Raw genomic sequence first — 13119 nt, forward strand, 5'->3', positions numbered from 1 at the left:
ACCAGATGTGATTCTTAATAACCTGTTTCCAAAACCACAGGCATTAATAATGATATTTAATAATGACACAAGCCTGCACTCCTCTGGAAGTCCTCCCATTCACTAAATGAAAGGCAGTAAAGCAGCTCACTGTTTATAAAATGAGGGTCTTACTCCCCCTAGTAGTACATTTGAGAACAGAAGCTGCACTTGACATTTAAAAAAAACATATTTCTGTTAAATCAGTGTGACGTTTATTATGCCCTTTTAAGGAGATCCCCCAATCTGTGATGTCACAGTTTGAGGAAATCTCGTGTAACTCTCACGTGACGACGTTCAGCCTCATCCTAAGATTACTCCAACACACTCTGAAAGTTTGCACACGCTTAACCTTTCTTTTTTACTTTTAGCATTCTTATATTCAAAGATGTGAATTGGCAACTGTTGCTACAAACACAACCACGTGTTCACATTCATGCACGGCCAGTTTAGATGTTGAATGACAGAGATACATAGAAAATGAGTGGTTGAAACATAGAAGAAATACAGCCGAAGATATGGAGGTAAAAGTTCAATCTGAGTAAAAACAATGCCTGCGTAACATCAGTATCAGGAAAACATATGTTAAAGCTAATTTTAAACCTTCTCTAATCTAATCACAGGTTTGACTCCTTGCCTCAACTCTTTGCTTCCCTTTGTCTCTCTACATCCTCCAAATCTTAGACTCTACCGCCCTCTACTGGAGAGTAAACACATCTCTCTGATCCAGGTATTGGGATTATAATCTGTATTTCTAACATTATATAAATCTGATACCAAAGTGACTCTGCAGTGTCCAGACAGACAACACAAACAGTCCCCTGGATGCTGTGGTCACCACTGCATGGTCTTGGATCGGGTCAGCTTCCTGGTCAGAGCGTGGCGAACACTCAGCATGTAGGAGCGACGGTCAGGATGGGGGCGCTGCTGATCCAACACCAGCCTTTGAAAGACAGATTAATGGATGTTTGATCATTCAGATTAGTGAGGTGTGAAAGTGGAGCGCAGCTTGTGATGTCTCTGCTGAGGTCAAAGTTCAAACACACCTGATAAGCTGAAGCACCGCTGCCTCCACAGCTAGAACAGCCTCTGCTACTGACAGCTCCCTGAAACCACACCTACACACAAACACACACAGAGATCTCGTCTTACTACTTCCTCCAACTACCAATAACTTCATATTAAATCCTGTGACACTATGAGCAGACATTAGTCACATTCTCAAGAGACGAGAAAAACACAAACCCAAACCTTAAATCTTTAGCCAGTCTCTGTCCCTCCTCTGTCGTCACCTCTCTGCCGATCTCCAGGTCTGCTTTATTGGCTACCAGCACTGTGGGGACGACTGACACACACACAAACACACACACACGCACACACACACAGCAAATCCCAAAGTGCTACAAGACACATCATTAAAAATTGGAGGACTCTTCCTTTAACACATCCTCTGATAATGAGTGAATTCATATCTTACCCAGACTCTGTTTGGTTTGCTCGATGAGTTTCTTGAGTCGAGGGACCTCCATGAAGCTGAGGCGGTGTGTGATGGAGTAGAGGAGCAGGAAGCCGTCTGCCCAGCGGATCGAGGACTCCAGAGACGCCACAGAGCTCTCCTGGAGGAAATCAAGACAAGTTGTACTCATGAGAGACATGATGGTGGAAACGTTGTCAGATTTGAGTATTATAAATGACATCATACCTTACGAGCCACATCCAAGATCTCCAGCTCCACAGACTCCTGATCCACCTGTCTGCTGCACCTGTACGTCATCTCTGCAGTAACACAGACACATGCTCATGATCCATGCATGTAGAAGATATCTCTCCATTCTTGTGGATACTTTACCCTTCTTATGGTCGTACTCTCCGATGAAGCGCTTGGTGATGAAACGAACACACAGAGCTGGAGACAGAAAACAGACGCCACAGAGTGAGCTGCCAGAAACCCTCTCCTGCACACAAAGCATTCTCCTATTTTAACTCTGATTTACTCCTTTGTTTCTCCTCTCAGGGACTCCTTAGAGCTGGATCCTGTCTTGTTTAAAGAAAGGTGGTGAGTTTTCTGTGTTTGAGTGGAGGGCGTCTGGTCCGGTTCATGTTTAGAGAGCTCCCTGGACTCAGCAGGGACACTTAAAGAGGGTTCTTTTTAAGGTTATTTGGAGCTGAGCAGGATTAGGTCTTGATTTATAATAAAACATGATCAAACATGTGCACAGCGGGTTGTTTGGAGTAAATCAGCTGGAAGCATTGAGTGCTTTAAGTGTCTTTTAGAAGCAGAGACTTGTTTGCAACATTTGACAGGGATGCATACATGATTTGGTGTTGGAGGGCTCAAACAAGCGCAGACACCACCACAGAGTTTGATTTAAGACCCCTGAAGAGACCGAAAAGCATCTTTTGGAAGGCGGCAATGAAAAGAAAAAATTAAAGGTGTATTTTTTTCTCTTATTTTGAGATTAAAGTCAGATTATGATTTAAATCAATTTTAAAAAATCAGGTTTAACCCTCCAGGATGAGGCAAACTACAAAATGATGCAGAAGTAGAAGTTTTGGTGCTGTGGGCAGGCACAGAGTCTATCATTCTCCTTTAAATCAATGTGTTTCTAATCACACATTTCCGTTTCCTTTAAAGGGTCTTATATGAAGACAGGCACAGAGAGGTCACCATCAGACCAGAGTCAGGTTTCCATATTTAGCGAATCCCCTCGAACCGTGACCAAAACTTAACCCCAAACTTAACCTCAATGCTTCACCAGATGATCATGTGACAGAAGGTCTGATCTCTGCTGCTGTTACATAATCAGAAATGTGCACACACACACACACACACACTCCCATCCTGCTTCCACACCATCACGTCTACATGTGCATTTAAAGCTGCAGTGAGTGATCTACCTGTCTTCCCCGTGTTCTGAGCTCCCAGTACGAGGAGTTTCACTGGAACCATCGTCCTGTTCTGGTCCAGTTTTTAGTCCACTTTGAGTCTCTGCATTGAAATCCTGCAGAGAAATACAGAAGAAGAAACTTTAAGATGCAGTTAAGGTTTAAAAGTAGGCGAAGAAGAGAAGTGCATGCAGCCTCTGGGAATAAAAGGAGCGACTGAAAACAGACTTTATTTTACTGTAAGTGAAAACAGCACAGACCTTTATATGGAGAGAAGCTCAATCTCAGACACTGAGCAGACACTGAGAGGTGTGACTGTCTTCTGTTTGGACATGAGAGCCCCCCCCCCCCCCTCTCTCTCTCTCTCTCTCTCTCTCTCTCTAGGATTACTATAAGACATGAGCTATTTGTCTGTGAGTAAGTGTCCACCTCCAGACATCACTGCCCCTGTCTGGATCTGTTCAGGTCATGTATAAACATTATTTCAGGGACTCTAAACCACTTCAAAGTATTCCTAGAAGGACTGCTTTAGAGGAATGTTAGTTTAAAATGTCTCACTGAAAGCTGCGTCTCATTTTTAATCCTCTGGTGTCATCGTGATGTCTGATTCCAGATTAAAGCTACTGTGAGCGACTTTTATCATGTGGATTTGGCGGCCCCCTGTGGACAAATTAGTGTCTTCTCTTAACTGATCTTGTCCTGCAGAAGTTTGAAACTCGCTCTGTGCACCACCTTCCCTGCAGCAGCGTTTTCTGTGGGAATTATCAAACAGCAATGAAAGAAAACGTAGGAATGGCAACTCCTCCATGCATCAAAGGGAAAAATCCACAGAACACTAAGCTGCACATCAAGCTGAGACAGTTTCTGAGGAAGAGATCAGACCGAGAACAGACCGAGGGGCGGGGTTGATAAATAAAGCAGACACACCGGAGTAATGACATTTGTAAGGTTTTATTCATAGAGCATACATTTCTTACATTTCTCACCTTTATTCAACAAAGATCGTTCAGACTCCTGGAGTGAAAACGATTTACAACAAACATGAAGGAACACCTTAAATTAAAGAGACGCTGCGTGTTCAGAGACGTGTGTATTGAGTTCATCGTTGTTCAGCAAACCGACGGCTCCTCGACGGCGGCGGCTCCTTCCGTCACGGCTTTGACGCATTTGGCCATCGTCTGCGAGGCTCTGCTGATAGAGTCTGAACACAGAGAGGAGAGAGAGGAGGTTACTCTGTACTCTGAGGATTGAATGGTCTTTAAATGTGTTGAACGAACGCTCACCTGTCATGTAGAAGTCCTTAGCTGAGAGCTGAGGGGGGACCAGAGGAGCAGCGAGGAGGTCCTGGTTCACAGCCTGAGAGACAGAGAAGACAGACTTAACAACTGAACTCAGAGTTCAGAGCTTAAAGATAAAACCTCAACATATCTGAGCGTACCATTGCGAGTTCATTCGCTTGCTTGAAGTAGTTCGCCTCCTCCACATCATCGTACCGGACCAGGTTAGGAGAGACCTCTGCCAGTCTGGAGCGGACCTCTTCTAGGGAGTCGTAGGGCAGCGTGACACCAGCCAGCTGCAGAGACACAGAGAGACACGGAGACGTTAAATCCTGCTCGACAGCACCAACATGATTCTGAGCTCCGTGAGTGATGACCTGCATACCTCAGACACGGCTCTGATGACCTTCCAGTCCTCTCGGGCCATCCCGGGAGCCGTGACGGCCACGCGGGTGTGCTGACTGCGACCTTCAGTGTTCACATACGTGGCGTTCTTCTCCGTGTACGCAGCGCCGGGCAGGATGATGTCAGCCATCGGTGCACCGACGTCACCGTGATGACCTGAAGGAGTTTGATTCAGGAGTAAGTGCTGCTCTTTGCAGTGTGTGTGTCAGTGTGTGTCAGTGTGTGTCAGTGTGTGTCAGAGTGTGTCAGTGTGTGTCAGTGTGTGTCAGTGTGTACCCTGGTAGATGATGAGGCTCTCTTTGGGCAGGTCAGCCCTGGTGATGCACCCAGCATCAGCTCCCAGCAGGAACAGGACTTTAGGGGGATTGTTCCTGATGGCGTCCACTCCAGCTTTGTAACCCAGATCCAACGCAGCCACCTGACTTGCCACTCTGCTCACACACACACACAAATTATTAACCATGAGCCTCTATCTATTCAATGCCTTTGTGACTGCATTGTAACCCTTTACCTGTGCAGCACGTTGAGCACCTTCCAGCCCTCCTCCACCCCGCTGCTGGTCCTGGCGTTCTGAGCGATGGTGGACACGGTGCTCAGGATGGCGGCTCCGTCCTCTCTCTGCAGAGCGCTGCTGCCCACGATCACAACCGGACGCTTTGCAGCTGAGAGAGTCTGAAAACAGAGAGAGGAGAGACACGGTTCATGAAGAAGATTCTAGAACGTGAAGGTGCATCAGGTCGTGTGTGTGTGTGTGCGAGACTCTCACCTGGCAGAAGGGGTGTGTGCCGTTAGCAAGCTCCTTCAACACGGCTGTCTCCTCTCCCAGGTGTTCGTACGAGTAACTCAGATCCACGTTGTGACCCACCATGGCGACCTGCAGCTCGTTGTGGAGCCAGCTGAGAGAAGAAGTAAATAAATGATCGCATCTTAAGAAGAATCAGGACTGAAATCAGAGCGATGACAGCTCATCTTGCTCGATCCAGCTGCGCAAGATCCTTCTGCTATCACCTCCAAAACTCACATGTTCACTTGTGTGATTTTACCTCTTGCGAATTCTTGCGTTGAAGAGCGGCGCTTCGTAACGGGGGTTTGTCCCCACGAGCAGCAGCAGGTCGCAGTCCTCGATGCCGGCGATGCGAGAGTTCAGCAGGTAGTTTGAGCGCAGGTCGGTGCTGCAGAGAGAGAGCATGACTTCAGACACTGACGCAAACCTTTATATCTTATACTTGTATGTCTTCTTCATTAAAGCATCCTCTCACCCTGCTCCGGCCGTGGGGAACAGCTCCTCGGTGCAGAGGCTCTCTGAGTTGAGTCTGTTCAGGAGATCTTTCAGGGAGACCAGCGTTTCAGCGTCGACCATGCCTCCTGCGATGGCTGCGACCTCGCTGCCCTGCACGCTTTGCAGCTACACACACACACACGAATAAATGTCACTGATCTGACATTTAAGCCCAGAAGGAACAAGCTGACAGGCAGAGAAGCAAACAAAGACTTACTGCTCCTGCGACACGCGTTAGAGCGTCCTCCCACGTGGTCGGGCTCAGCTGACCGGACTCGTCCTTCACCAACGGCGTCGTTAACCTCTGCCTCTTCAGACCGTCGTATGCAAACCTAACGCAAACACAAACATCAAAGAGGGTTTGTATTTTTATTTGCTCAGATTAATCTGAAATAGAAGTTGAGTTTCAGAAGTCTCACTCCTGATTATTCTGTCTTAGGTCCAGTTCATTCTACCTGGTCTTATCAGAGATCCATTCTTCATTGACGTCCTCGTTCAGCCGGGGCATGACCCTCATCACCTCCCCGCCTCTTGTGCTCACCACGATGTTACTGCCCACAGCGTCCAGAACATCGATGGACTCTGTTTTCCTGCAGAGACGGCGAAAGAGTTAGGCACAGAGTTAGGAATCAGACACAAAGACAGCGAGGTGAGGTATCAGACTCTGTCCTACCGGGTCTCCCAGGGCCGGGCGGTGAAGGCGTACGGTTTGGAGGTGAGCGCTCCGACAGGACAGACGTCGATGACGTTACCCGACAGCTCTGACATGAACATCTTCTCCACGTACGTCCCGATCTGAAGGTTGTTCCCTCTTCCTGTCGTTCCTAAATCTTCAACGCCGGCGATCTCACTCGCAAAACTATAAAAGAAGAAACACAGAAATGATGAATGTGAAACAGGAGGAGGAGGAGGAGGAGGAATCAGGAGTGTTTGAACACTGTTTGTGACTCACCGGACGCAGCGTGTGCACTGGATGCAGCGGGTCATGATGGTCTTAATGAGCGGCCCGATGTTTTTGTCCTCCACTGCTCTCTTTGCTTCTGTGAAGCGACTCCGGTCCGAGCCGAACTGCATGGACTGATCCTGGAGACACACAGAGAGAGCAGAGAGTTAACGGCGTCAGTTCGATTCATTCATCCTTCAAACTTCAATCTTTTAAAGTGAGTTACCTGCAGGTCACACTCTCCTCCCTGATCACAGATGGGACAGTCCAGAGGATGGTTGGCCAACAAGAACTCCATCACTCCCTCTCTGATGAGACACAAACGCAGAAACATCAGTGAAGTCTTTAAAAGTGTATGAACTCTGATATCTTTATAAGAGTGTGAACGTTTGGATCGTACCTGGCTTTGCGTGTTTTCTCTGAGTTGGTGAGGATGTTCCAGCCCTTCATGACGGGCATGGCACAGGCTGCGACGGGCTGAAGAAACACATCACATCAATGAGAAATCACTGCAAGAATCAGCACCTCAGATCTCAGAAACTAATCGACAAACAGACTCTGTTACCTTCGGAGCTTTCTCGATCTCCACCAGACACATGCGGCAGTTTCCGGCCACAGAGAGGCGCTCGTGGTAGCAGAACCTGGGGATCTGGATCCCGGCTTTCTCACAGGCCTGAAGGGGAATGAGATAGATTCCACCCATGAAACAAGATCCTTCAACACATGGCAGAAAAGTTGGCTTTTTATAGTGAAGATGCACAGATCCAGCAACATTTGAAATGTCTGATCCATCATCTTCACATCTGTTAGTTAACTCCTCACACAGACACGTCACATATCTGCATCTCTCACTCATCTGACGTCTCTCACCTGCAGCACGGTCGTTCCGGCCTCCACCTCCACCGGCTTCCCGTCCACAAACACTTCCACCATGTTGCTCGCTGCGCGCACTGAAGTCCGCACTGAGGAGAGAGGCACAGAGAAACCAATGAGTACAATAAAATCAGAACACCCTGAATGAAACAAACAACATCAAATCTAAGTAAAGGAAATTTAATGTTATGGTTGCCTTGACCTTGACACACTCACACTGTTTTGTAAACACACACACACACACACACACACACACACACACACACACACACACACACACACAGCTCTTACCAGTGTTACCAGCCAGGCTGCTCTTGGCAGCTCCGGCCAGAGCTCGGCCGACATTCGGCAGACGCAACATGACGCACTGTGAGAGAAAAACAAGCAGAACAAACACCTTATTATCATATTTCAAAGATGAATAGTTCCTTTATTCTTGCAGATTAATACTCTGCAGATTTATAAATATACATACAGCATTAGCAGAGCTCTAAATCTAAATTATTTTCATGCATAATACTCAGATTAGGAGATTGATCCTCTTAAACTGCAATAATCAAACCTGAGAGCTGTCCTAAATCAAATCTCAGAGGGTGTTTCATTAAAGAAAGTTATTATTTAACTTAGTTTCACTTCATATGGGATCATCCACTTTAAAGCAGTCATATCTGTCATGTTTTGGGTCTATTTCAAGGACCAGATTGATGGAAACAGTCCAATAACTCTTAATAAAGTCGTTTCAATAGGTTTTATAGACAGTGATTGCATGCAGATATAATGCATTAGATCAGATACATGTGTACAGGTGTATTTAATAGATTTAAACCAGGTGATTGTGTTTAAAATCACAGCCACAACAACTTATGACACGAGTGCTAGCTGGATTATGAGCTGACACTGTCAACAACAAGCTGGAATGTCACTCATCCACTCATCTAAAGCTTCATTTAAAAGCATCAAGTTAAAAGGTTTATTCTCCAAACATGTTAAGGTAATGAATTAAAGCATGACTATAATAAATGAAGGCATCGTGGAGAGATAAACAGCTTGAACTCTGCAGAGAGGACTCTCAGGCTAACAGAGCTAACAGTGATATTCAAGGACACAGCGGGTTATTCAGGGTAATAAGGTCAAAGTCTTCCTTTTCTCACACTCAGAGATTCTGATCACGGATCATTTAAACACATATATATGCATCTGATGTTTCAGGTTCTTACCTTTCGCTATTTGGCCTTCTGGACCAGAACAGCGGTGATATAAGTTACACCAGGCAGAGGCTATTAGCGGAAGTAGCTTCTGCTGCTTCTTCTTCTTCTTCTACTTCTTCTTCTGCTGCTGACATCCAGCTACTGGTGCTTTACGCCCCCCTCTGGCCTGGAGCTGAATCACACACATGGGATTTTCTGTAATGTTTAAAAATGTGATTTTTTAAAAGTCTAATAATTTGATGATACTCTCTAAATATGTTCCTAAAATATATGAATCATTTGAAGTATAGAAAATGATTGATTAAATGAATGAATAATAATAACACATTTTATTTATATAGCACCTTTTAAAAACATGTTTACAAATTGCTTTGCAGAGTGCAAGACATGGCAAGAAAACAAAGACAATAAAGTACATAACAAAGGTAAGGAGAGCTAAAATGAGTGAAGTAAAAACAATAATAAAAAACATGCAGAAATTTAAAAAGCTCAGTTTTTTCACCACATGATTTATGACTGAAAAACAAATTGTGTTTACAGCCATGAGTGGAGTGTATCATGCCTAGAATTGTCCACTAGATAGCAGCAAAGGTCTCTACATTTTTCCTCTTCTTCAATGTTTGTTATTATGTTGGCTTTATGTCATGAAACATTGAGTTCAAATATGTCTTTGTGTCGTTAATGTTATCATTCCAGGATAGAAACTAAATGTAGATGTGCTACAGAAGAGATTTAAAGCCTAAGATGATGCAGACATTAAGGCTTCTTTCTATCGTTTATGATTAACTTTATTTTGCCTTTTAATGAACACAAAACATATTGGATGTTTTAATTCAGATAATATTGCTCTTTTTATGTGTTATTCCCATATGTTTCCTTTCTGTGCCTCTTTAAAGCAACTCATCCAAAGACTAGGGATGAAAAATATATTCAGAGATGTAAAACTGATAAAGAGCAATCAGGAAATACCAGGTTTTAATTAGTTAACTCTCAAAGACATGACTGTGCTGTAGTTTTCCTGCCTCTTGTTAAACATCAGCCCCTTGCTGAATGGAAACACAGCTGCTAAGACAAACAAGGACTTACTGCTGCTAACATATATAACCCCCTAAATGGAAGTGGCGTTAAATCATTAAACTGGAGACCCGAGTGTGTTACCCACAGACCTCCACAGTTTCTCATGAGGTCAGGCTGAAGTGGAAAAGGACAGAAAGATGGATGAGAGGAGAAAGAAGTTGTTTAGTGCCGAGGGGCTGATGGACAGGCGGCAGAAAGGAGGGGTGCAGGTTTTTTCTCCGCTCACACAGGCCTGGATTCAGCCTCAGAGACCGCGCAAGGGAGAGCGAGTGTGCTTAGTCTTTATTTACTCAAGGGAAAGGTTCTTGGAAAAGTTAGAAGGAAGCCAGAATCTTCCAACATCTTGGAGGAGAGTCATGCTGCTCACCTCGCAGACTTGAGAGTATAGCTGCTCTGAAAAGGTCGGATACATTAGATGTTCTCTAGGCTGCAAACTGATCAAAGTAGTTCTACTAAAGGTCTGACAACATCACAGAAAGGATCCCTGCAGAGAGAGAGCTTTATGTTTAAGAGTGAGATGCTGTTTTCAAACCCAGAATCCATTCCTCTCCTCCAAAGCTCCAGACTCTGCAGAACGAGGGAGTTGCAGGTCTGCTGCAGCTCCCGTTAGTGACTTTACTTCTGTAGTTGTTCACTTTAATCTTGTCTAGAAACATGCAAAGAGGTGGAGACAACCTGATCACACTCTCCAAGTCAGATCAGTCCACAGAGAGGAGTGCAGCCTGTTGACACTGTGGCATCTCCAGTATTTCGTTGTGTGTTTATGTTCCTGTTAAACCTGTTATATCTTTATTTAAGAAGACCCCTCTGCTTCTGCTGCAGGATTGATCATGTTAAAATGAGTCTAATGGAGTTTCACTTGCTTTTAGAACCAGCCCTAAGTGGACACTTGAGGAACTGCAGTTTTGTGCACATCATTTGTCAACAGGGAGTCGCTTCCGCTTGCATTCAAACTCCCCGTTTAAAGCAACATCGTCACACAATAACACAAAGAAACTAAGAAGTAGAAGCAACAAGAGACGGCGAAGTTTAGTGCTACAGGGATACTTTCTGTAAAGCTATGAGACTCTTTCAACTTTAGATTTGGAGCCTGAATCTATCTTAACAAACTAACACCCTTGGATCAGGAGTGAGTGACAGTCTGAGGGGAGTTTTGTGTTTCTGTGTGAGTTATAACTTGACCTGTTGGTAAAGAAACAGCTCTATAAACTGCAGCTGAAGCCACAACCTCTCATCTGTACATTTCTATATCTATAGGAGCAAATAAACAAAATATGGAGAGCAAATAGGACGAGTTTGGAGCCACCTTTTTTTAAAACACATTCCCTTTGCTCGGTTTGATATCTCTGAGATATTAACATGTGTCTCATAACTTTCACATTCATGTATTTCCTGTGAAAGTAATGATTCATCTGAGGGTGATGCAGATGAAGTGTCCTCACTGAGCCGCTTGTCTAACCTCTAAACTAAAGCTTCCTCCTGTTTCTGCCCATGTGTGTGTGTGTGTGTGTGTGTGTGTGTGTGTGTGTGTGTGTGTGTGTGTGTGTGTGTGTGTGTGTGTGTGTGTGTGTGTGCTGTAAGCTCCATTTTATTGCCCCAGTAAAAGGTAAACCTCAGAGCCTCCCGAGGTTTCAAACATCAACACATCCCGCCTTGTTTAAACCGGAGCGAGCCGAATGTTTTGAAGCATTTAAAGTCAATATTTCTCTGCGACACGCCGGGTGGCTCACAGTGGAGCTCTGTGAGAAGGACAAGGTGTCCATTGAGGGCGGTGACGCGGGGGCTTGGGGTCGGGGTCGGCTGCTGGTTTAGGGGGTTAAGAGCTGCTGGAAACCACCCCAGGCCTCACCCAGAGACAGTCGTGGATTAGTGGAAGTCTCTGGTGATTTACTGAGATGTGACTTAAATTTATAGAAAGAGATTCAGTCGGTCAGAACTTTGTCGACTTCATCTTCCTTTAAATAATTGTTTGATTTTGCAGAGAGATTGCAGCAGTCGACTTTAATTAGGAGCAACGTAAGGAGGCTGAAGCATGATTTTTAAAGCGTGTACACAATGACAGCTGTCTTATCTTAAGGAGGATCACCATAAACATGTTTATTATGATGTGAATAAGTTCCAAATGCCTTTGTTGTCCCTGCAGGCACATCGTAGTTAAGCTGCCGCAGTGTCTTCCTGCTTCCCATAGCTGCGTGATGTCCCTCACTGTTCCTGTCTCTCTCTCATTCCCCTGCATCTCTCTGAGTCTGTCCCCATTGAGCCTCTGCAGGGCTGTAAAAACAGATCTGATCCTTAAGTCCGAACCAGGACGAGTCATTCATCCTCCTCTGAGGGTTTGTTACTCGTCTGCGTTGACACCGAGGCGGCGACTGAGAGATGAATGTCCCGCTCTGTAGAGGGTTCAGGATGCAGCCTGGAAGTGTTTTTGTCTCCTCTGCTCGGCTCACGGGGGGTGAAATAATTCTGTAGTTTCTCACTCAGATGATTTATTGGTGCCATTAACTTCTGAATCGAAGGTCAACTCTTTCGCCTTCGCCGTGCCTCACTGGTGTTTCTGTGAGAGAGCAGAGAGCGCTCGTTATTCCTCGAGACACTTCATAAAGGCTGTGACTGTAAATTTAAACACTTATACAGTCGTTTTTATTGCTTTATGTGCATTTAATGTACATAAGTGTCCACAGGTGAACTTAAAATATGGTGAGCTTGAAGGAAAACCAGCCTGAGTTGATTTTGCATCGTTTCTTGTACCTGACTCCTGTTACATGTAGTTGTTTCATCTCTTTGCAGGATGCTCCATCTTTAGAAGTGTTTGTTTTAAGAGTTTTTGCATCCATGTTTCATACAGCTGTAAACTTTTTGTCCCTGTCTGGTGACATTAAACTCCTTCACCTGTAAACAGCGACTCTGTGCTGACACACACAGGTGACTCTGGAGGCCGGGCTGGTTCCTTTGTTTATGTAAACAAAGTGTTTGTCTGAGTTAATCACATTTCCTGTTGACTCTCTCTCTCCTCGTTTGTTTGCGTGTCAATGAAACTACAGCTGTGACCGACCTCCAGGACCAAAGCTTTGTACCCCAATGATCTTAGGATCACCTCAGACACTCACCCTCCTGTCTGACTTAGAAGCTGACTCAACGAGTCGACGTCAATCC

General features: G+C 45.1%; 2 protein-coding genes across 2 annotated transcripts; both read right to left on the reverse strand.

Annotated features, from left to right (window-relative positions):
• Positions 1-232: 232 nt before the first annotated feature.
• On the reverse strand, positions 233-3044 carry zgc:110699 (uncharacterized protein LOC325371 homolog). The gene is made up of 7 exons (XM_034678023.1): positions 2917-3044; positions 1868-1924; positions 1721-1794; positions 1496-1634; positions 1270-1363; positions 1065-1136; positions 233-961 (listed from the first exon to the last, which is right to left on the reverse strand). The coding sequence occupies exons 1-7, from the start codon at positions 2966-2968 to the stop codon at positions 853-855; spliced, it is 597 nt and encodes a 198-aa protein (XP_034533914.1). The 5' UTR covers positions 2969-3044; the 3' UTR covers positions 233-852.
• A 795-nt stretch (positions 3045-3839) lies between these two features.
• LOC117808267 (NADH-ubiquinone oxidoreductase 75 kDa subunit, mitochondrial-like) lies at positions 3840-9027 on the reverse strand. Its single transcript, XM_034677905.1, has 19 exons — positions 8899-9027; positions 7973-8048; positions 7679-7770; positions 7374-7481; positions 7209-7285; positions 7035-7116; positions 6818-6948; positions 6539-6724; positions 6321-6455; positions 6083-6197; positions 5846-5991; positions 5630-5758; positions 5353-5482; positions 5098-5258; positions 4863-5017; positions 4567-4742; positions 4343-4477; positions 4188-4260; positions 3840-4105 (listed from the first exon to the last, which is right to left on the reverse strand). Exons 2-19 carry the CDS (start codon positions 8040-8042, stop codon positions 4014-4016), a joined length of 2193 nt encoding a protein of 730 aa, XP_034533796.1. The 5' UTR covers positions 8043-8048; positions 8899-9027; the 3' UTR covers positions 3840-4013.
• Positions 9028-13119: the final 4092 nt, after the last annotated feature.

Source organism: Notolabrus celidotus, chromosome 24 (assembly GCF_009762535.1).
Source record: "Notolabrus celidotus isolate fNotCel1 chromosome 24, fNotCel1.pri, whole genome shotgun sequence".
Classification (NCBI taxonomy): Eukaryota; Metazoa; Chordata; class Actinopteri; order Labriformes; family Labridae; genus Notolabrus; species Notolabrus celidotus.

Bases quoted from the DNA above. Each gene is read 5' to 3' on its own strand.
- zgc:110699 (XM_034678023.1), bottom strand. From the start codon at position 2,968: ATGGTTCCAGTGAAACTCCTCGTACTGGGAGCTCAGAACACGGGGAAG. The intron at 1,364-1,495 runs GTAAGATATGAA...TGTGTGTGTCAG, and splicing joins GCAAACCAAACAGAGTCTGG to TCGTCCCCACAGTGCTGGTA. The intron at 1,137-1,269 runs GTTTGGGTTTGT...GTTTGTGTGTAG, and splicing joins AGACTGGCTAAAGATTTAAG to GTGTGGTTTCAGGGAGCTGT.
- LOC117808267 (XM_034677905.1), bottom strand. From the start codon at position 8,042: ATGTTGCGTCTGCCGAATGTCGGCCGAGCTCTGGCCGGAGCTGCCAAG. The intron at 4,478-4,566 runs GTATGCAGGTCA...GTGTCTCTGCAG, and splicing joins TCATCAGAGCCGTGTCTGAG to CTGGCTGGTGTCACGCTGCC. The intron at 4,106-4,187 runs GTGAGCGTTCGT...CTCTGTGTTCAG, and splicing joins TAAGGACTTCTACATGACAG to ACTCTATCAGCAGAGCCTCG.